The sequence below is a fragment of the Panicum virgatum genome, chromosome 6K (assembly GCF_016808335.1).
Source record: "Panicum virgatum strain AP13 chromosome 6K, P.virgatum_v5, whole genome shotgun sequence".
Lineage (NCBI taxonomy): Eukaryota > Viridiplantae > Streptophyta > Magnoliopsida > Poales > Poaceae > Panicum > Panicum virgatum.
The window spans coordinates 1,885,741-1,900,621 of NC_053141.1; the positions used below are offsets into that span (position 1 = coordinate 1,885,741).

Consider the following 14,881-nt stretch of genomic DNA (forward strand, 5'->3'; position numbering starts at 1 on the left):
CATCCAACACGGCACGCGACCGGGGAAGACGATGGATGCCGTATGTTGCGCGCTAGCTAGCTACTAAACCTTTAGCTATGGAGATCGATGGTACGCGACGCGCGACCGACCAAGAGAATGGTACGCGACGCGCGACCGACCAAGAGAATGTGTAGACATTCTCGGCTGCTGTTCCTGTCCATCTTCACTTCGCTGTCTGGAGGGAACGCGACGCAGCTGCCGTCTCGTCAAAATTCACTGTCCTCTCGCTCCCAGGGCCGTACCGGCAAATTCGAGGGGCCTGTGCGAAACAATGGACTGGGCCCTAGTGGCCTAATGCAGGATCGCGAATACCGAGCGATAGCAGCCGGCAAGCGCGATGTGCTGTGTGAAAGCACAAATGTTAGAAGTCACACGTGTGACTGGCAGTTAAATCATCACAAAAGGTCTAATAACTATTTTTTTGTTCCGGAATAATTTCTTTTATTGCTGGAACAATTGTTATTGTTTGAGCAACAAAATTTTTTTCCAAAAAAAGTTTGTTTTAACAACAAAGCATTGAGGGGCCTGGTTTATTAGGCCGATTTTAGGTTCAAAATATGGAATCCTGGAGAGGTTGTGGTGCTGTGATATGTCCACTCGAGATCACACACCTGACCCCGAGTAACACCTATGTAAAAGGAAGTGATAAGTGATACGCCTACAATGATTTATCTTTTAGGAGCAATTTGGGCCATATTTTGCTACAAATTGGATCAATAATTAACTAAATTAAAGTATTTACATGACTATATGTAATGTATATCTAATATTTTGGGGGCCCTTCAAATTCGGGGGCCTGTGCGGTCGCACGGCCCGCACGTGCTTAGATACGGGCCTGCTCGCTCCCATCCAATGGCAGTACAAAAATCGATCTTTAATTTGCTGATCGAGAGGACAAAAGAAAGTTGATACGCAACAACGCCGCAGTCGATATAGGATGAACAAACAAACAAACATTAGCGTCGTAGCTACCTACACTGCATGATGCAAGCCCCAGGTGATCGATGAACTGAGCGTCCCAGTTATCGTTGACGCCTTCCTCGGTTGTTCATCGCCTTCGCCTTCGCTGACTAATATAATCACCTTCCTGCTGCCTGGACTCACCGTCGGCTCTCTATCTCTATCTCCCTCGCTAGCCGCTGTACGTTATTTCCTCTCTAGCTAGCCATTAGCAGGAGCAAGCTAGCTAGCTAGCTCCACAGATCGACCGCGCGTGTGGCTGGTGATCGTGATCGGTAGCAAGGACGATCGATCGATCGACATGCTGCTTCCGACGGCGCGGACGCCGCACCACCACCCGGGCTGCAGCAGCAAGGCGCCGGCGGATGATGGCGCGTCGGTGGGGGACCTCAAGAGAGGGAACCCGGCGGCGGCGGCGGGCCGGCGGGAGGAAGCGGTGGTCGTCATCGCCGAGGCCGCCGTGGACGTGTGCCTCACGGCGGCGGCCGTGGCCGGCGCGGCGCTGCTGGCGTGGTGGGCCGTCGCGTTCCACCCCGCCTACGCCCACCTCTGGATGGTGCCCGTCGGCCTCGTGCTCGCCTGCACCCCGCCCCTCGTCTGCCTCGCGCTCCGCTTCTCCGGCGACGGCGGCCAAGCAGGCTCCGCGGGCGCGCCGCCGCCGTTGGCCGCCGTGGTCGTCCACAAGTAGTGCGTGCGTCGTCATTCGATCAATTTCAATTGGGGTTGGGAGTGTATATAGTGTATATATATGTTGCATATATCCTAAAAAAAAGAAAAAAAAAACTTGAGATTTCGGTCGACCGGAAATACTGTGTACAAAGAGTCAGAGATCATATAGATGGAGATCTCCTGTTGTGGTGCTTTAATTAGTTTGAAAAGAATAAATTATCGTATTTTTTATGGGATTTGTACTTTGGTACCTTTTTATGTTTTTTTTTCAGAATTGTACTTTTCATGAGAGGGAGGGAATATATGTTAACCTTTGTTCAACTAAAAAATACAAGTTATTTTATTCAGTTTAATTTGTGCACGTTTGCCTCTATACAACAGATTGCATTGCTCGCGAAGAATTCCATGGTGGGCTGAAGAAGAGGAGATAAATGGAAGGTTTCCTAACTTCATTTACACTGTTCCTTTCCTACAGTAGAGTAGTAGTAGATCACTTGGCGATTCGTTGCGTTCGTGCTCTGCTCATCTTTGATGTGAGGTCGATATGATATGATTATGCAGGCAGTCACCAGTGGCGGCTCATGTGGGCATGGAAACCCCCCGTGCCGGTCTCATCTGGGCGAGAGACCAAACTGGATTACTAGACCGTGGCTTTGGCGGCTTGATCAAGCTAGCAGCTGTAACAAAGCTTTCCCTAAGTTACTACCCTGGCTTCGTGTGAACTTTTAACTGATGCAGCTTTCAACCGTCACAGATTTTTCACCTAAAGAACAATGAAGTCAGAGAACCCCGGCTGCCATGACGCTTCCTAAAGTTCTCTTGATTCCTTTTGAATTTGCAGTGACCTGTCCTTTTTGCTCTAATTTTTACATCATTATGATCCAATGATGCGCTGTTCATTTTTGCCACGACCCCGAATGCAACTTCTTCCTCTTAGTCTCTTCCATGTCTCTATTAACTCCGTCCAGCTTAACCTTTTCTACACAGCTTTACCTATGATGGGTATTCCTCAGTTTATCTCAACTTATTGTCAGACCAATGAACTGTGTCAACGGTTCCTACCGTCGAGATCTGTAACACCCGGTTTATAAAAGAACATAAACCGAGCAATCATATACGTGCCAGGATCAAGTCACACGTATATACAACAGAATGAACAGCATATCACAGCACATATCACGAATAAGACATAATAAATCGAAATACGAATGTTATTTATTACAAAAAATGACATAAATGTCTGATACAGCGGAAGCGAAGTACAAAATACGAAAAAGCTCTCCGAAGCTGAAGCAGGGCGCCACAGGGACGTCGACTGGGAGACGAAGCACCTAGAAGTCCTCGTAGTCCTGGTAGCGCTGGACGAACTCCCTCGTGTCGGCAGGAACTGAGCAGCAGTAGCGTAGCCAAGAGGAAAAAGTAGAGAAGAGGCAAGAGTGAGTACACAACTTGTACTCAACAAGTATAACACAAACTATGAGGCTCTAGGCTGGCTGACTCAACTGCATTAGCTTTTAAGTGTTGGCAAGATTTTATTAAAGCTATTTACTACGAGTTGATGAATTACCATTAACCCAGTTACATAGTAATTAATCAGAATTAATTAAGAAACTACTAGGAAACAAACCAAACCAAGCCACCAAGGTAACCCCGAGAAGCACCTCCCTCGTCGGAAGGAGATAACTTCACTAATCAAAAGGAGGATCTGGGCCGCTCATAACCGTGAGCACGGCTAGTATACCAGTTTTACACTCTGCAGAGGTTGCACATCTTTACCCACAAGTCGTGAGCTACGCCAGTTGTTCATCACACTTCCTTAGGTGAGATGGCCAGCGACTCACTACGAGGCCTTAAAAAAAAACTCGTTGGTAAGGCGTAACCGCGAGAGTTAGGTCGGCGACGATGGGGCCCACCTCCAGGACGAAGCGGTATGCGCCGATCTGAGCCGTTGGATCTTGATCGCGCGGCTCGGGCGAAGCGGTACGCGATTTCTAATCCTGCGCGCCGATCTCAGATCGGACGGCCAAGGGCTGCTGGGCGTTCGGGCGGCGGCGCAACCGGTGGCGCGCGGCGGCGCTCTGCGGCAAGGTCGCCGGAGATGGCGAAAAGGGTGCTGCGGGGCTCAATTTGAGGCGCGGTTCAGCCCAGGAGGTTCATCACGCCATGCGTGATTCACCTGATGCAACATATGAGCACGGGGAGGCTCGGAGAGAGTTGCTCGGCAGCGAGGCGGGTCGGCGGCATACCGGTGACAAATTTCGCACGGGACAGGGACAGGCCGAGGCAAGAAGAGGCGCGGGGAGGTTCGTTACCGCGGCGCGAAGGTCCGGGGAGGCGTAGAGGAGGGAGAGTGGCGGTGCAGAGGTGGATCCGCGGCAGCACGGCGGCGTGGCGTCAAACAGCGGAGCTCTTCCACGGGGCAGCGGGGCCGAGGTCGGAGGCTGCGTGCTCGGGGAAGCTTGTGGACTCCGGGCTGAGCTCCTCCTGCGGCTCGCGGTGGTGGAGGCGCCAGGGAGCACCGGGAATGCGGCGGCGCTGACCTCTGCTCCGAGCCACGGCACGACGGGGCGCTAGGGTTGGGAGCTGTGGATGGCGTTGGGGGTGCTGCGGCACAGAAATGGCGCAGCCGCGTTTAAAGGCGATGTGCCGAGGATTTCGGAGGCGGTTTATGGCAGGGAGTCGCCAGAGATCACGGCAATGATCTCAGCGCGGTCGTTGCGGGCGAGCTGAAGGAGGAAGGCAGCTCTGACAGGGTGGGGTCGTCGGGTCAGTGGCAGCGGGGAGAACGGCGCGCGCGGCCTGGGCTGCGAAGGAGACTGGACCGGACCGGGATGGGCTGGAGCGGGGCGTGGCGCTGGGCCGTGTGCGAGCGGACCGGGGGGGAAAGGGAGATGGGCCGCGGGCGTGCGGGTGGCGGCCGTGCGGGAGAGGTGGGAGCGGGCGCTGGGCTGGGCGCGTGGGCGAGAGGGTGTTGGGCCAGCGCGGAAGAGGGAACTGGCCATGGGCCGGACTGGGCCGTGAGTTCGGGTTCCGCGTGGGAGTGGGCTGAGCGGGATGAGAGGGAGGGCTGGGCTGACTTGGGTTGAGGGTTTTGGGCTTCCTTTCCTTTTTCTTCTTCTATTTCTTTTCCTTTCTAACTCTAGTTCTAATTCCTATTCAAACCCAACCAAACTAGTTGAATTCAAAGTTGAATTTGAATTCAACTCAAACACTCAAACAGTAAAATAAATGCACCAGCATGAATGCAACATTAAAAGTAGACCTATGATAAAAATTTTATTACTTAAGGAACAAAATTTAGATTAAATGCAAGCTAAGCAAAATAAATCCTTAGAAAATTAAATAAAGCCAATTAAATTTATTATTAACTAGGAAAATTAAGTTAGGGTGTTACAAGATCCCAAGTTTATGCTCACCAATAATACTAGGGATAGGACTTTTCATGCTGTTTAACACAGTTCCCCCTAAACGTTTTATGGAGATGTACAATGTAAGCTTTTAACATATATAGGGTCTCCCAGTCTGTGAGCTCTCCACTTAAAGCAGCCATACAGTGCTTCCTTTTAAGTGTGTTGAGAATTGAGATTGCTCTCACCTTCACCTTGTAAATGCATATACTGAGCATGTCTTTAAGCCTAGAGTTTGTCAATATTACTGTCAGGTTCCTTTTGTACTGATGCTCTTTCTATGAAACTTAACACTGCATACAACTTCCTCAAAAGGTACAGTGTGATAAGATGATTGCTTTTTAGGTTAGCCAATGGTCATAAGGCTTGGAAGGCACCATTAAGTTCCCTTTACCCCGAAATCACTGTATTACTGTTTCCACTGTACTCAAAACTGGCAAAACTTGGGACTTCATTTTGCTAGAGTATTCAGGATACACTAAAAAGGCCGCGCAGCGTTGCGGCGCGTGACCTGTTTTTTAACTTTTATTTGTATTATATGAAACTTTGTATATTATTTTGTTGATGTTTTTTTTAAAGAAGGGGTAAGATAGTTTATTAGGGAGGGCGGAGCGCAATTAGTGTGTTAATGTATTTTCGAAAACATGTTTTAATTAGTAGACGCATTATTTTTTTTAGGATGTAGTGGTTATATTAAAATATGTTGCATTATTGTGGACGCATCATGAGAAGCCATAGAAGAATGGTGATCGAATTGTATGTATAGTGTTGCTATTGTAGTAGTAACGATTGGAACGTATTCTAGTTGGTGTAAATTTATTTAATACGTGGAATAACAATGTACGTAGTTTGATGTATTTTTTTTAGGATTGTAACGTAGGTGGGATGAATATGCCAATTCATTATCTTCTCATTATTTTTGTTCGGAGGTCAGTGCTGCAGTTTTTCCTTTTTTTTCTTTTTTTCCCTTGTTTTCTCTTTTTTCTCTTTTTTCTCTTTTTTTCTTTCACCCTTTTCCTTTTCCTATTTTCTTTTTTCTCTCTATCTCTCTCTTTCTCCCTCTTTTTTATTTCTCCCTACCTATCTTCTCCCTCGTCCTCTCCCTCTCGATCTCCGCCGCCCTCTCCCCCTCCGCCGCGCTCTCCGCCGCGCAGCGTTGCTGCGCATGACCTGATTTTTAACTTTTATTTGTATTATATGAAATTTTGTATATTATTTCAAATAATACAGCTATTACATTTGTTGATGTTTTTTTGTGGTGAAAGAAGAGGTAAGATAGTTTATTATGGAGAGCGGAGCACAATTAGTCCGATACTTAATGCATTTGCGAAAACATATTGTGATTAGTAGACGTATTATTTTTTTAGAAAGTTGTGGTTATATTAAAATATGATGTGTTATTGTGGAGGTAGCATGAGAAGTTCTAGAAAAATGATGATCAAATTGTAGGTATAGGGTTGCTATTGTAGGGCTCCTCCGTGAGGGGCAGGGCTCGGCTGTCAGCTTGTGGATCCGGCGTGTGATTCTAGTGAGCCTCTTGCAATTGGGTCCCATTTCGGTGACGTGCCCTTGTACCATTGGTTGCCATGATGTGGAAGGGTAAATGCCTTGTGCCGTCAGTGAGCTTGGCCTTGGCCATCGCATCGCTCATTCGCTCCTCGATTCCGTCCTCCTCACCCAATCACGGTCAATGAGCGAGAGCGGCAGAGAAAGGGTGAGAGGGAAAGAAGGCAAGGCGAGCGGCTGGAGCACAGCATCAGGCCCCGGCGGCAGCTGGGCACAAGGCACCAGCGATGATGGCTTCCCGGTGCAGGGCAGCGGCGGCCAACGATTAGCTTGGTTCGACAGTTCTTGGCCGCGGCGTCGGTGGCGCCGGGCTCCAGAGCTACCACGAGAGCGCCACAGTCCCTCCCTCTCCCAGTTTCTCTCTCGCGCCGGCGGCGGGTCCCCTCCCCTCCCGCGGGGGGCGGCTCCGCAGGCGCCGGATCCGGCGAGGACGCGGCCGGACGCGGCGGCGGGCGCGGTGGCAGGCGGACGGCGGCGCGGGACCTCCACGGCGGCGACGGGGCGGGCATGGTGGCCATGGCGGGTCCGCACGGGGCCATGGCGGCCGTGGCAGCCTCGAGGGCGCCTGGACGCGGCCCTAGAGCTCCCTCACGGCAGGATCCGCGCCGGGCGCGGCGTCTCCTCCCTCCCGGGCGGCGCCTCCCTCTCCGGCCATGGAGGTAGCGGCGGTGGCGGCACGAGGCCGCGCCGCCCCGGCCCTCCTCCCTCCTCGGCTGTGAGCGCCGCGCCGCCCCGCCCCGGCCCACCTCGCCCCCTTCTTCTCCATCCGCGAGCGCGCAGCCTCGAGCGGCCCGGACCTCGCTGCGGCAGCGTGGCCTCGAGCTCGGCCGGCGTGGCGCGGCGGTGTGGCCTCGAGCTGTGCCCACGCGGCCTCGAGCTCAGCGGGGCCACGGGCGACGGCGACGAGCTCGCGGCGGCGACGTACGGGCCTCGGCGTCTGGCCGCCCTTTCTCTCCCTCTCCCTCTATCTCTCTCTCCTGCGGCGGTCGGATCCGGCTCCGGGGAGCCGTGACCAGGCGGCCGGACCTCAGGCCGGCTGCGGGCGCGCGGCGCCCTGCGGGGCATGAGGAGCCTCGGGCCTGCGCTGCGAGGAGCCGGCGGGGCGTGGCCTCGCCCAGCGGCGGCGAGGAGCGGGCCGCGGGGAGGATGGGCTCGGCCAGCTGCCGGCCGTTGGTCGCCGGATGGACGGGCACGATTTTTTTTTTTGATGACGTGGCCACGCTCTCCTTCCTTCTTTTGGTGCGGAAATCGTATTATAAGACAAGATATATGCAGCAATTCCTTTTCTTTGTTATTCTGCAAAAAAAATGCTATTGCATGATAAAAGCATCATCTTGTTCATTTTGGTTCGCAGTCACACCAATGCGCAGAAACCAGCCCGTCAACTGTAATTACACACATGTATATATAATCTGCTCTGTACTGGTTCAGAACCACAACAACTCTGTAACTGCAGTTACAAGCTACACTATGTACATTCTGTATAGAAATTAATGTTACTGCCGCACCAATCCAATGTCCGCGTGCAAATTTTCTCGATCTCAAGCCAACAGCTTCCTAGCTAGGAACAATCTGCAAGTAACGATAACAAGCCGAATCAGAGTTCAGTGCAGCACCAACAAAGCGCAATCGAACCGATCTTTACCTGTTACTATGTACTATGAAGCTTCAGCTGTGGTTTCTCTGAAGTTTCCCTGACAAAGCAGAATGCGCGCTGGACCTGAACTCGACTCTGCGATGAGCTCCCCGTCGTCTACTGAAGTTTGGGGCAGATTGGGGCAGAAGGCGTGGACATGGAACCTGAAGAAACAAACAGAAGGAGCAACATGTATAAGTACAACCGTTTTGCAAGTGCAGCCCTTCAGTGTTGGGTGTTCTTGTTGGTGGTTTTGGAAGCACTCACAGAGGTTTGGATAGCAAGGTTGCTTGGACGCTGGATCCTCTTCCAAGGGAGGTGGCACCTGACCATATATCATCTCGCAGCTCATGTCTTCAAAATCTGCAGAGATATGGTCGGACAATAATGTGCGATCTATGATCAGCTAGAATGATGGATGATTCTGAAAGGCAAAAGAAAGCCCAACGATTCGCCCGAACGTAACACAGCATGGATGTCAATTGTCAAGTGAACTGAAAACTGAATGAACAAGGCCATTTCTGCACTTTCAGGCAGTGAACTGAAAACTGGAATGAAAATGAATTGGTGTCAGCAAGGGAGAGCTTGTTACTTGGATTCATGGTGAGGGGGAGTCCAAACTCGTTGGTGAAGAAGTCCTGCGTCGGGATCTTGCACATGTTGACGCACATCCCGACGCACCCGCTGTTCTCCAGGTACCTGCTCGTACGTTTCCAGTTCTTATTTCCATTAGGATCGATCTACAGTATGTACAAGAGATCCCTTCGTTTAATTTACTACCTGCATTTCTTGATGAGCACCCCGCTCTTCTGCTTGACGCCGTTGACCTCCACCTCGATGACCTCCGAGGGGCCGACGAGCCAGTGGAAGAAGGGGACGGTGAGCGCGGCGTTGAACTCGCACGCCCAGCGCGTCGGCGGGAAGAGCTTCCGGAACTGCTCCGGCGCGCCGGGGGGGAGCATGGAGAGGAGCACCTCGCGCACGGCCTCCTGCTGCTGCGCGCGCGTCCGCCCCACCATCACGCGCCGCGACACGTCCACGAAGCTCGCGTAGTCCCACTCCCACACCGCCTTCTCCTTCTCCGTCTCCGGCGCCGCCGGCTGCTGCTTCCTCTTGCCGCCGCCACCGGCGGCCGCGTACTTCTCCATCTTGCGCGCGAACAGCCCCATGAACGCGCGCTCCAGCGGGCCGTCGCGGTACTCCGTCTTCTCCCCCATCGGCGCCGGCGCCGTCGCCGCGCACCGCACCGTGGCGCCGGCCCCGGCGCGGCGCTTCTTCAGCCTTGCTGGCGCCCTCCCCGCCGGCGTACCTGCGCGCGCGGCGAAGCAGAGCTCCATGGGCCGCGCTGCTGCCATCGCTCGATCGATCGGCCGTAATCTGCCGGAGTTGCTGCACCAGCTGTCACTGCGTGCGCCTGCGCTGGCTGCTGGCCGGGCGTGCCGTGTCCTCGCCTTGTTGGCTGCGCCGAGATGGATGGCCGCGCTGTGAGGCTGCGAGGACGACACCGTGGCCGCGGCGGCGGCCGGTGGTGCCTGGTGAGTTCTTCCAGGTGGCACGACGGCCACAACAACTAGCGCGGGGTTTGGATATCGTGCGCCATCGATGGGCGGAGACGAGGCGTGTGGTGTCCACGGCCACGGCCAGGAGAAGAGATAAAATGGGCCAGATTGAGACCAAAGCTGGTTTTCGAGGAAGCAGGGTTATTGCCAGGCCCAGCCCAACAGCAACATGTCTTCCTATTTGTACATTTCAGGTGCTCAAGAAATGTACAAATAGGAAGTCATGTTGCTGAAACAAAAATCCACATGTATGCAATGATAGATACCAAGGAAACTCAGTACCGAACAGGTCCAATAACACAGGAAACAAAGCATGGTTCATCCAACCCTAATCATGATGTTACACGCTGCAGCTCCTTGCTGTGATATACAGTATAAAACATTGACCTGACCCTGCAATCCAAGACACAGAGCATGGTTCATCCAAGGCTATGCTGAAGATTAATCATAACACGCTATCTTTATTCAGATAAATTATCAGCATGGATGGCACAGCCTGCAGTGCTCCACAGCAGTCAGCTTAACTGTAGGCAGAACTTTATCCTGGATGTATGTTCTGATAGCCATGGCACCTCTACGAGCTTCCATGACAAAATCCTTATCCCACTCAGCACACCCGGCGCCAGGCGGTAGGATGTCGCACTTGGGATCACCGAAAGTGGTGTCCAGTTTAAGGCAAACAAGTGACTTGGCGTTCTTGAGAATATAGCATGTTAGCTCAACCAAGCTCTTGGCTGAGTAGAAACCTTTGATCTCCATGCTCTTGAGGCAGCCATGGTGCTGTTCAGGCATCTGCCTCAGCTGTGACGAACCTCCGAAAATAGTCTCATGCTCTATAGTTGCAGGATTGAATGAAAACTGCCTTACATCCAACAGCCAAGTCTTCAAGGAGGGAGAAGCATCAAGAAAAGAAATGAGAGAAAAATAATCATAGGATGGTGGAGAAATTGACAGGTGCTTGAGGAATAGGAATTTGGTAGGCAGCATTGGTGTAGCGACCCTCTGCAAGATAAAAGGCGTCTCAGATTAATTAATAATTAATACAAATGGTATGACTACCGTGATATGTCTAAACAACTAAAGTTTAAGGAAAAGTATACCTCATGACTCGAACCGATGGAAAGAGTCTCGAGTTTTGGCATATTGGACGGCAATTCTGCACGGGCATAACAGATGAAATCTGAACCTGAACGGACCATGCTCAGGTTCTTCATTTGCAATGTTTCTCCAAGTGAGACCTTTATTGCCCTCGGTCCTTTTTCAAGGATAAAACTGGAGAGATTTCGAGCTTTGCTCTCTATCACCCGCAGCTCCCAGCAAAGAGAAACCTTCAAGCACTGGAACTGCAGCAGCATGCAAGGTATCTTCAGGCATATTATCTCATGGCAGGCAATCAGGTCTAACCGCTTCAAAGCAGGAGAGTTAGAAAGAAAGTACTCTAACTCATCCCCCAAAATATGCACAGAATGCAGGCACAGACTCGTTAGCTTTCTCATGGGACCTAGTTCAGCTGCGGGATGGAAGGCACAGTCGGAAAGTTGAAGAAACCGGATAGAGTTTCAAACCCCATCAGATAAAAGTGTGCATGGGACGTTGTACTTCATATTGTCTTCATCACATAGCTTAAGGGTGAGTTCTTCAATCCCGGGTGTAACAGCAATCTGAAGCCAACTGTCGAGATAATTACAGGCATCGTAAATACTTTCAAGCTCGAATATCTTAATGCCAATGCCTGTGTGATTCCTAATGATGTTGTCAATTATGCAGCTCAATTTCTTGTCAGGTGCATTTGCCTTTGAATAAAGGATGGGCCTACTCAAGGTGAGAATGGGATGGCATCTCCAGGAACGTAGAAAGGCGTGAGACAAGCAAGCAGCACGAGCAGCATCACGCAGTGGCAATAGGGAATGTATATGGTGCCAAATGTACTGCGTGCACACACATGGAGAAAAGTTAAACGTTGGGATTGTAAACCCAAGCGGTTACTCGTCAGAAAAAGAAAAACAACAGAGCCAAATGGCAGTAATATTCCACCCCAGGTAACTTTCAACATAGGCGCACATGCTGTATTGCATTAGATAGGTAGATATTGCAGTGGATTGTAAAACATGAAAACCATTGCATAGAAAATTCCCCCATTCATGTTACTTGGGCTTTCTGACAAAAAACGAGATGCTAATGGTTGCACTGATTAAATACTACGAAATATAGTCCTACTTGCACTAGAGCACAAGGTAATCAACAACATGGATTCATATGCATTGTTTTCAACCAAAATGCACAAGGCAGTGCTTAATCATACAATAGCATTTTATAAATAGGCCCAAATTAGCAAAGGGTGAGTACACCTGAATACTAAAACTAAGCCCCAAATTGCCTATACATCACTGTTCCGGGCCGAATTACTACTGTAGCACTAGTTTGTTTATGGTGTTAGATACACATTAACCTTTGTAACTAAGATATAAGAGACAATGGATCAAAAAGACCATAAAGATAAAAAAAAACATCATGAGACGACATGCAAATTTAAGTAGCATAATAACAAACATAGCACTTCAGCTTGAATTGTGAACCTAGTTGACAATCAATGCTAACAGGAATTTGGTTACAGCACAACACATCACATAGGACTAATGCAAAACCACTTATGCTGAGTTGCCAAGACTTGTCATTTTTCTTATTCTAGAATGAACATGCAAACTTAGCGAGTTAGGCCTGCTCATCTTCCTGTTCTAATCATATATCCCTCCCAACTGCTTGTAATGGAGATCAAAAGTTAGAGTTGATGTACTTAATTGATGCCTGCAATGTCCTATGGCCATTGACCAGCCTAAAAGACAGTATTAATTTAAGGAAAGTGCATCAGCACAAAGACAGACATAATTTTACAAACTATAGGCTTAAAAGACATTCTCAAAATGATTTATGGGGTGAAGGTGATTGAAATCTCAACGCCTAAGAACAAGCACTACATGACTGCTTTTAATCTGGAGGATTAAAGGTTCTGGTGAAGCTGCTACTGTAACAATCCTCTCTAGAGAGGTTAGCAAAATCGTATTCGCATCTCCCCAGTATCGGCAAAGCGAAAAGCTCACAGTGTGGGAGATCCTATGTTAAAATTTTCCTTGAAAGAACATTGTAAATCTCTTTTGGACATTTAGGGGAAACTATATCAAAGAGCATCAACAGTCCTATGCCTCATATCGTTCGTACACTCAAGCTCTAGAGTCTAGACAGTATTAAGAATGGCACATTTTAATCTGAGAAGTTGAGATAATTTGAGGTGGACAAGGAAGGCATGTAATAGCTATGGCGGAGACTAAGAGCAAATCACACAGTCAGGTTTTTGGTAAAAATACGGCACAGCAGTGGATTTTGTGTACCATAATCACAGCAAAAGGAAAACAAGCCACTTCATATTCTAGAGAACTTAAACGAACTGTAGGAAGTCTACTATTTATCAAGAAAACATGGGATTTAAGGCTCATGACAGACAGTTCTACATTGGAATTAAAGCTGCAACATTTTTTAGGAAGAAAGCTGTAACTGTTTTTTTTTCTGTTTGTTGAGATGAAAGCAGCAGCAGTTTAAACAATGGCAAGTTACTAAAGGGCCGCTTGGTTCGACGCTGATGGCAGCCCGACCAATCTTTTGCTCACTGGCTGGGGAGAGCGGGTGTGTTTGGATCATTAATCACTGGCGTGCCAACCTCCCACACGCAGCAGCTAGTTGCTTTTCACGCCAACACGGGCACGTTGTGGGTTGGAGCTCGCCAACTATTTGGCTAGCCGATGGATTGGCAAGGCTGGTGTTGGTACAATCCAAACTGCACCTAAATTAGGAGTGCAGGACCGCGAAAAATTGCAAGGCCGCTTGGTTCTCTGTTCATTGATAATATTTGGCTAACATAGTTCAAAAAATTTTGTGTGGCTAGAGCTGCCACGGCGATATTATGCTTGAAGCCTACCATCATCAAAATTTATATCAGATTACCTCTGCAAGCGCTGGGATTGAACATCTCATTCTTTTGGCAGCTTTGGAATCACCATGACCGTCTTGTTGGCAGGGCAAGCCCTTTCTTTTAGGCAAAATTTGCTCTAGGACACCGTTAGGCAAAATTTGCTCCAGCAAAGACACACTTGTAACGGTGTTCCAGAGCAAATTTTGCCTTTCTTTTATCCACTGCAGCAATCGATCCATCTGCATAATCCAACAAGGAAGGTTATGATAGCCTATCCCAGAATCGATCCATCTTGAAGTCAGGAGGAAACGGAAACGAGCGAATGCACACACTACCATTCTCTCAGACTAGTACCAAGCCGGCTCACAGATAAAAAAGATGAAATTTTTTTTCATGAACTGAAGAAACAGGCATGGGTTAGAGATGAGATGCCGGGGAGTGCTGAGAGAGAGGAGGGCTCACTGAGGGGTCGGCTTCGCCGTCGACGCGGCTGCCGGTCACGCCGCAGGGGCGTGAGCCGCCGCAGCGCCAGCAGCCCCATGGCGGCTGAAGCAGACGACGATACCTCCTTCCCCGGGTGGATCACGCCGGGAAATCGGCTACAATTCCGTCGCGCACTCCGTCAGATTTCGGGACTGCCAAACCCTAGCCACCCTGTTGTTGCTTTGGCTTTGAACTCGATTTCGATTCGACCATAAAAAAGGAAATACGGTGAATACGGGATGGCAGGGGAAATTGCATGCAAATATTTGGAGCCACGCGGCCACGCGGGTGACCGAACAGCGTCCGAAATTGCATGCGTGCCAGAAAAAAAAAGAAGAAAACATTTCTCCGTTGACTCTGTTTCTTTGGATTCCCTGGTGCCTCGCTGCTGCTGTCTGTGAGTGCAGCGGAGGGGAGGGAGGAGCAGCTGCAGAGTGCAGTGGCCTGCCCGCCTTTGCATGCTGCACTTTTCACCGGTGCCAACGTGCCATTGCCAAAGCATGCATGCTGTGTGCCAGTAGGTTTTGACCGCTTGACCAGTCCTGTCCTGTTGCCTGCCATCACAGTCGACATGGCTTGGACGGTTGGACCTGCTCGTGGTGTTGCTTTTCGCTTT

The 14,881-nt window shown here is 50.1% G+C and overlaps 1 protein-coding gene and 1 pseudogene across 1 annotated transcript; both read right to left on the minus strand.

Moving 5' to 3' along the window:
* Positions 1-7,914: 7,914 nt before the first annotated feature.
* Positions 7,915-9,845, minus strand: LOC120711191 (beta-carotene isomerase D27, chloroplastic-like). The gene is made up of 5 exons (XM_039996646.1): positions 9,040-9,845; positions 8,852-8,958; positions 8,527-8,622; positions 8,269-8,423; positions 7,915-8,195 (listed from the first exon to the last, which is right to left on the minus strand). Exons 1-4 carry the CDS (start codon positions 9,612-9,614, stop codon positions 8,377-8,379), a joined length of 825 nt encoding a protein of 274 aa, XP_039852580.1. The 5' UTR covers positions 9,615-9,845; the 3' UTR covers positions 7,915-8,195; positions 8,269-8,376.
* A 243-nt stretch (positions 9,846-10,088) lies between these two features.
* Positions 10,089-14,666, minus strand: LOC120711189 (annotated as a pseudogene).
* Positions 14,667-14,881: the final 215 nt, after the last annotated feature.

Coding starts and splice junctions, on each gene's coding strand:
- LOC120711191 (XM_039996646.1), bottom strand. CDS start 9,614: ATGGCAGCAGCGCGGCCCATGGAGCTCTGCTTCGCCGCGCGCGCAGGT. Junction 8,959..9,039: donor GTGCTCATCAAGAAATGCAG/GTAGTAAATTAA, acceptor ACGTACGAGCAG/GTACCTGGAGAACAGCGGGT. Junction 8,623..8,851: donor CCCCCTCACCATGAATCCAA/GTAACAAGCTCT, acceptor ATATCTCTGCAG/ATTTTGAAGACATGAGCTGC.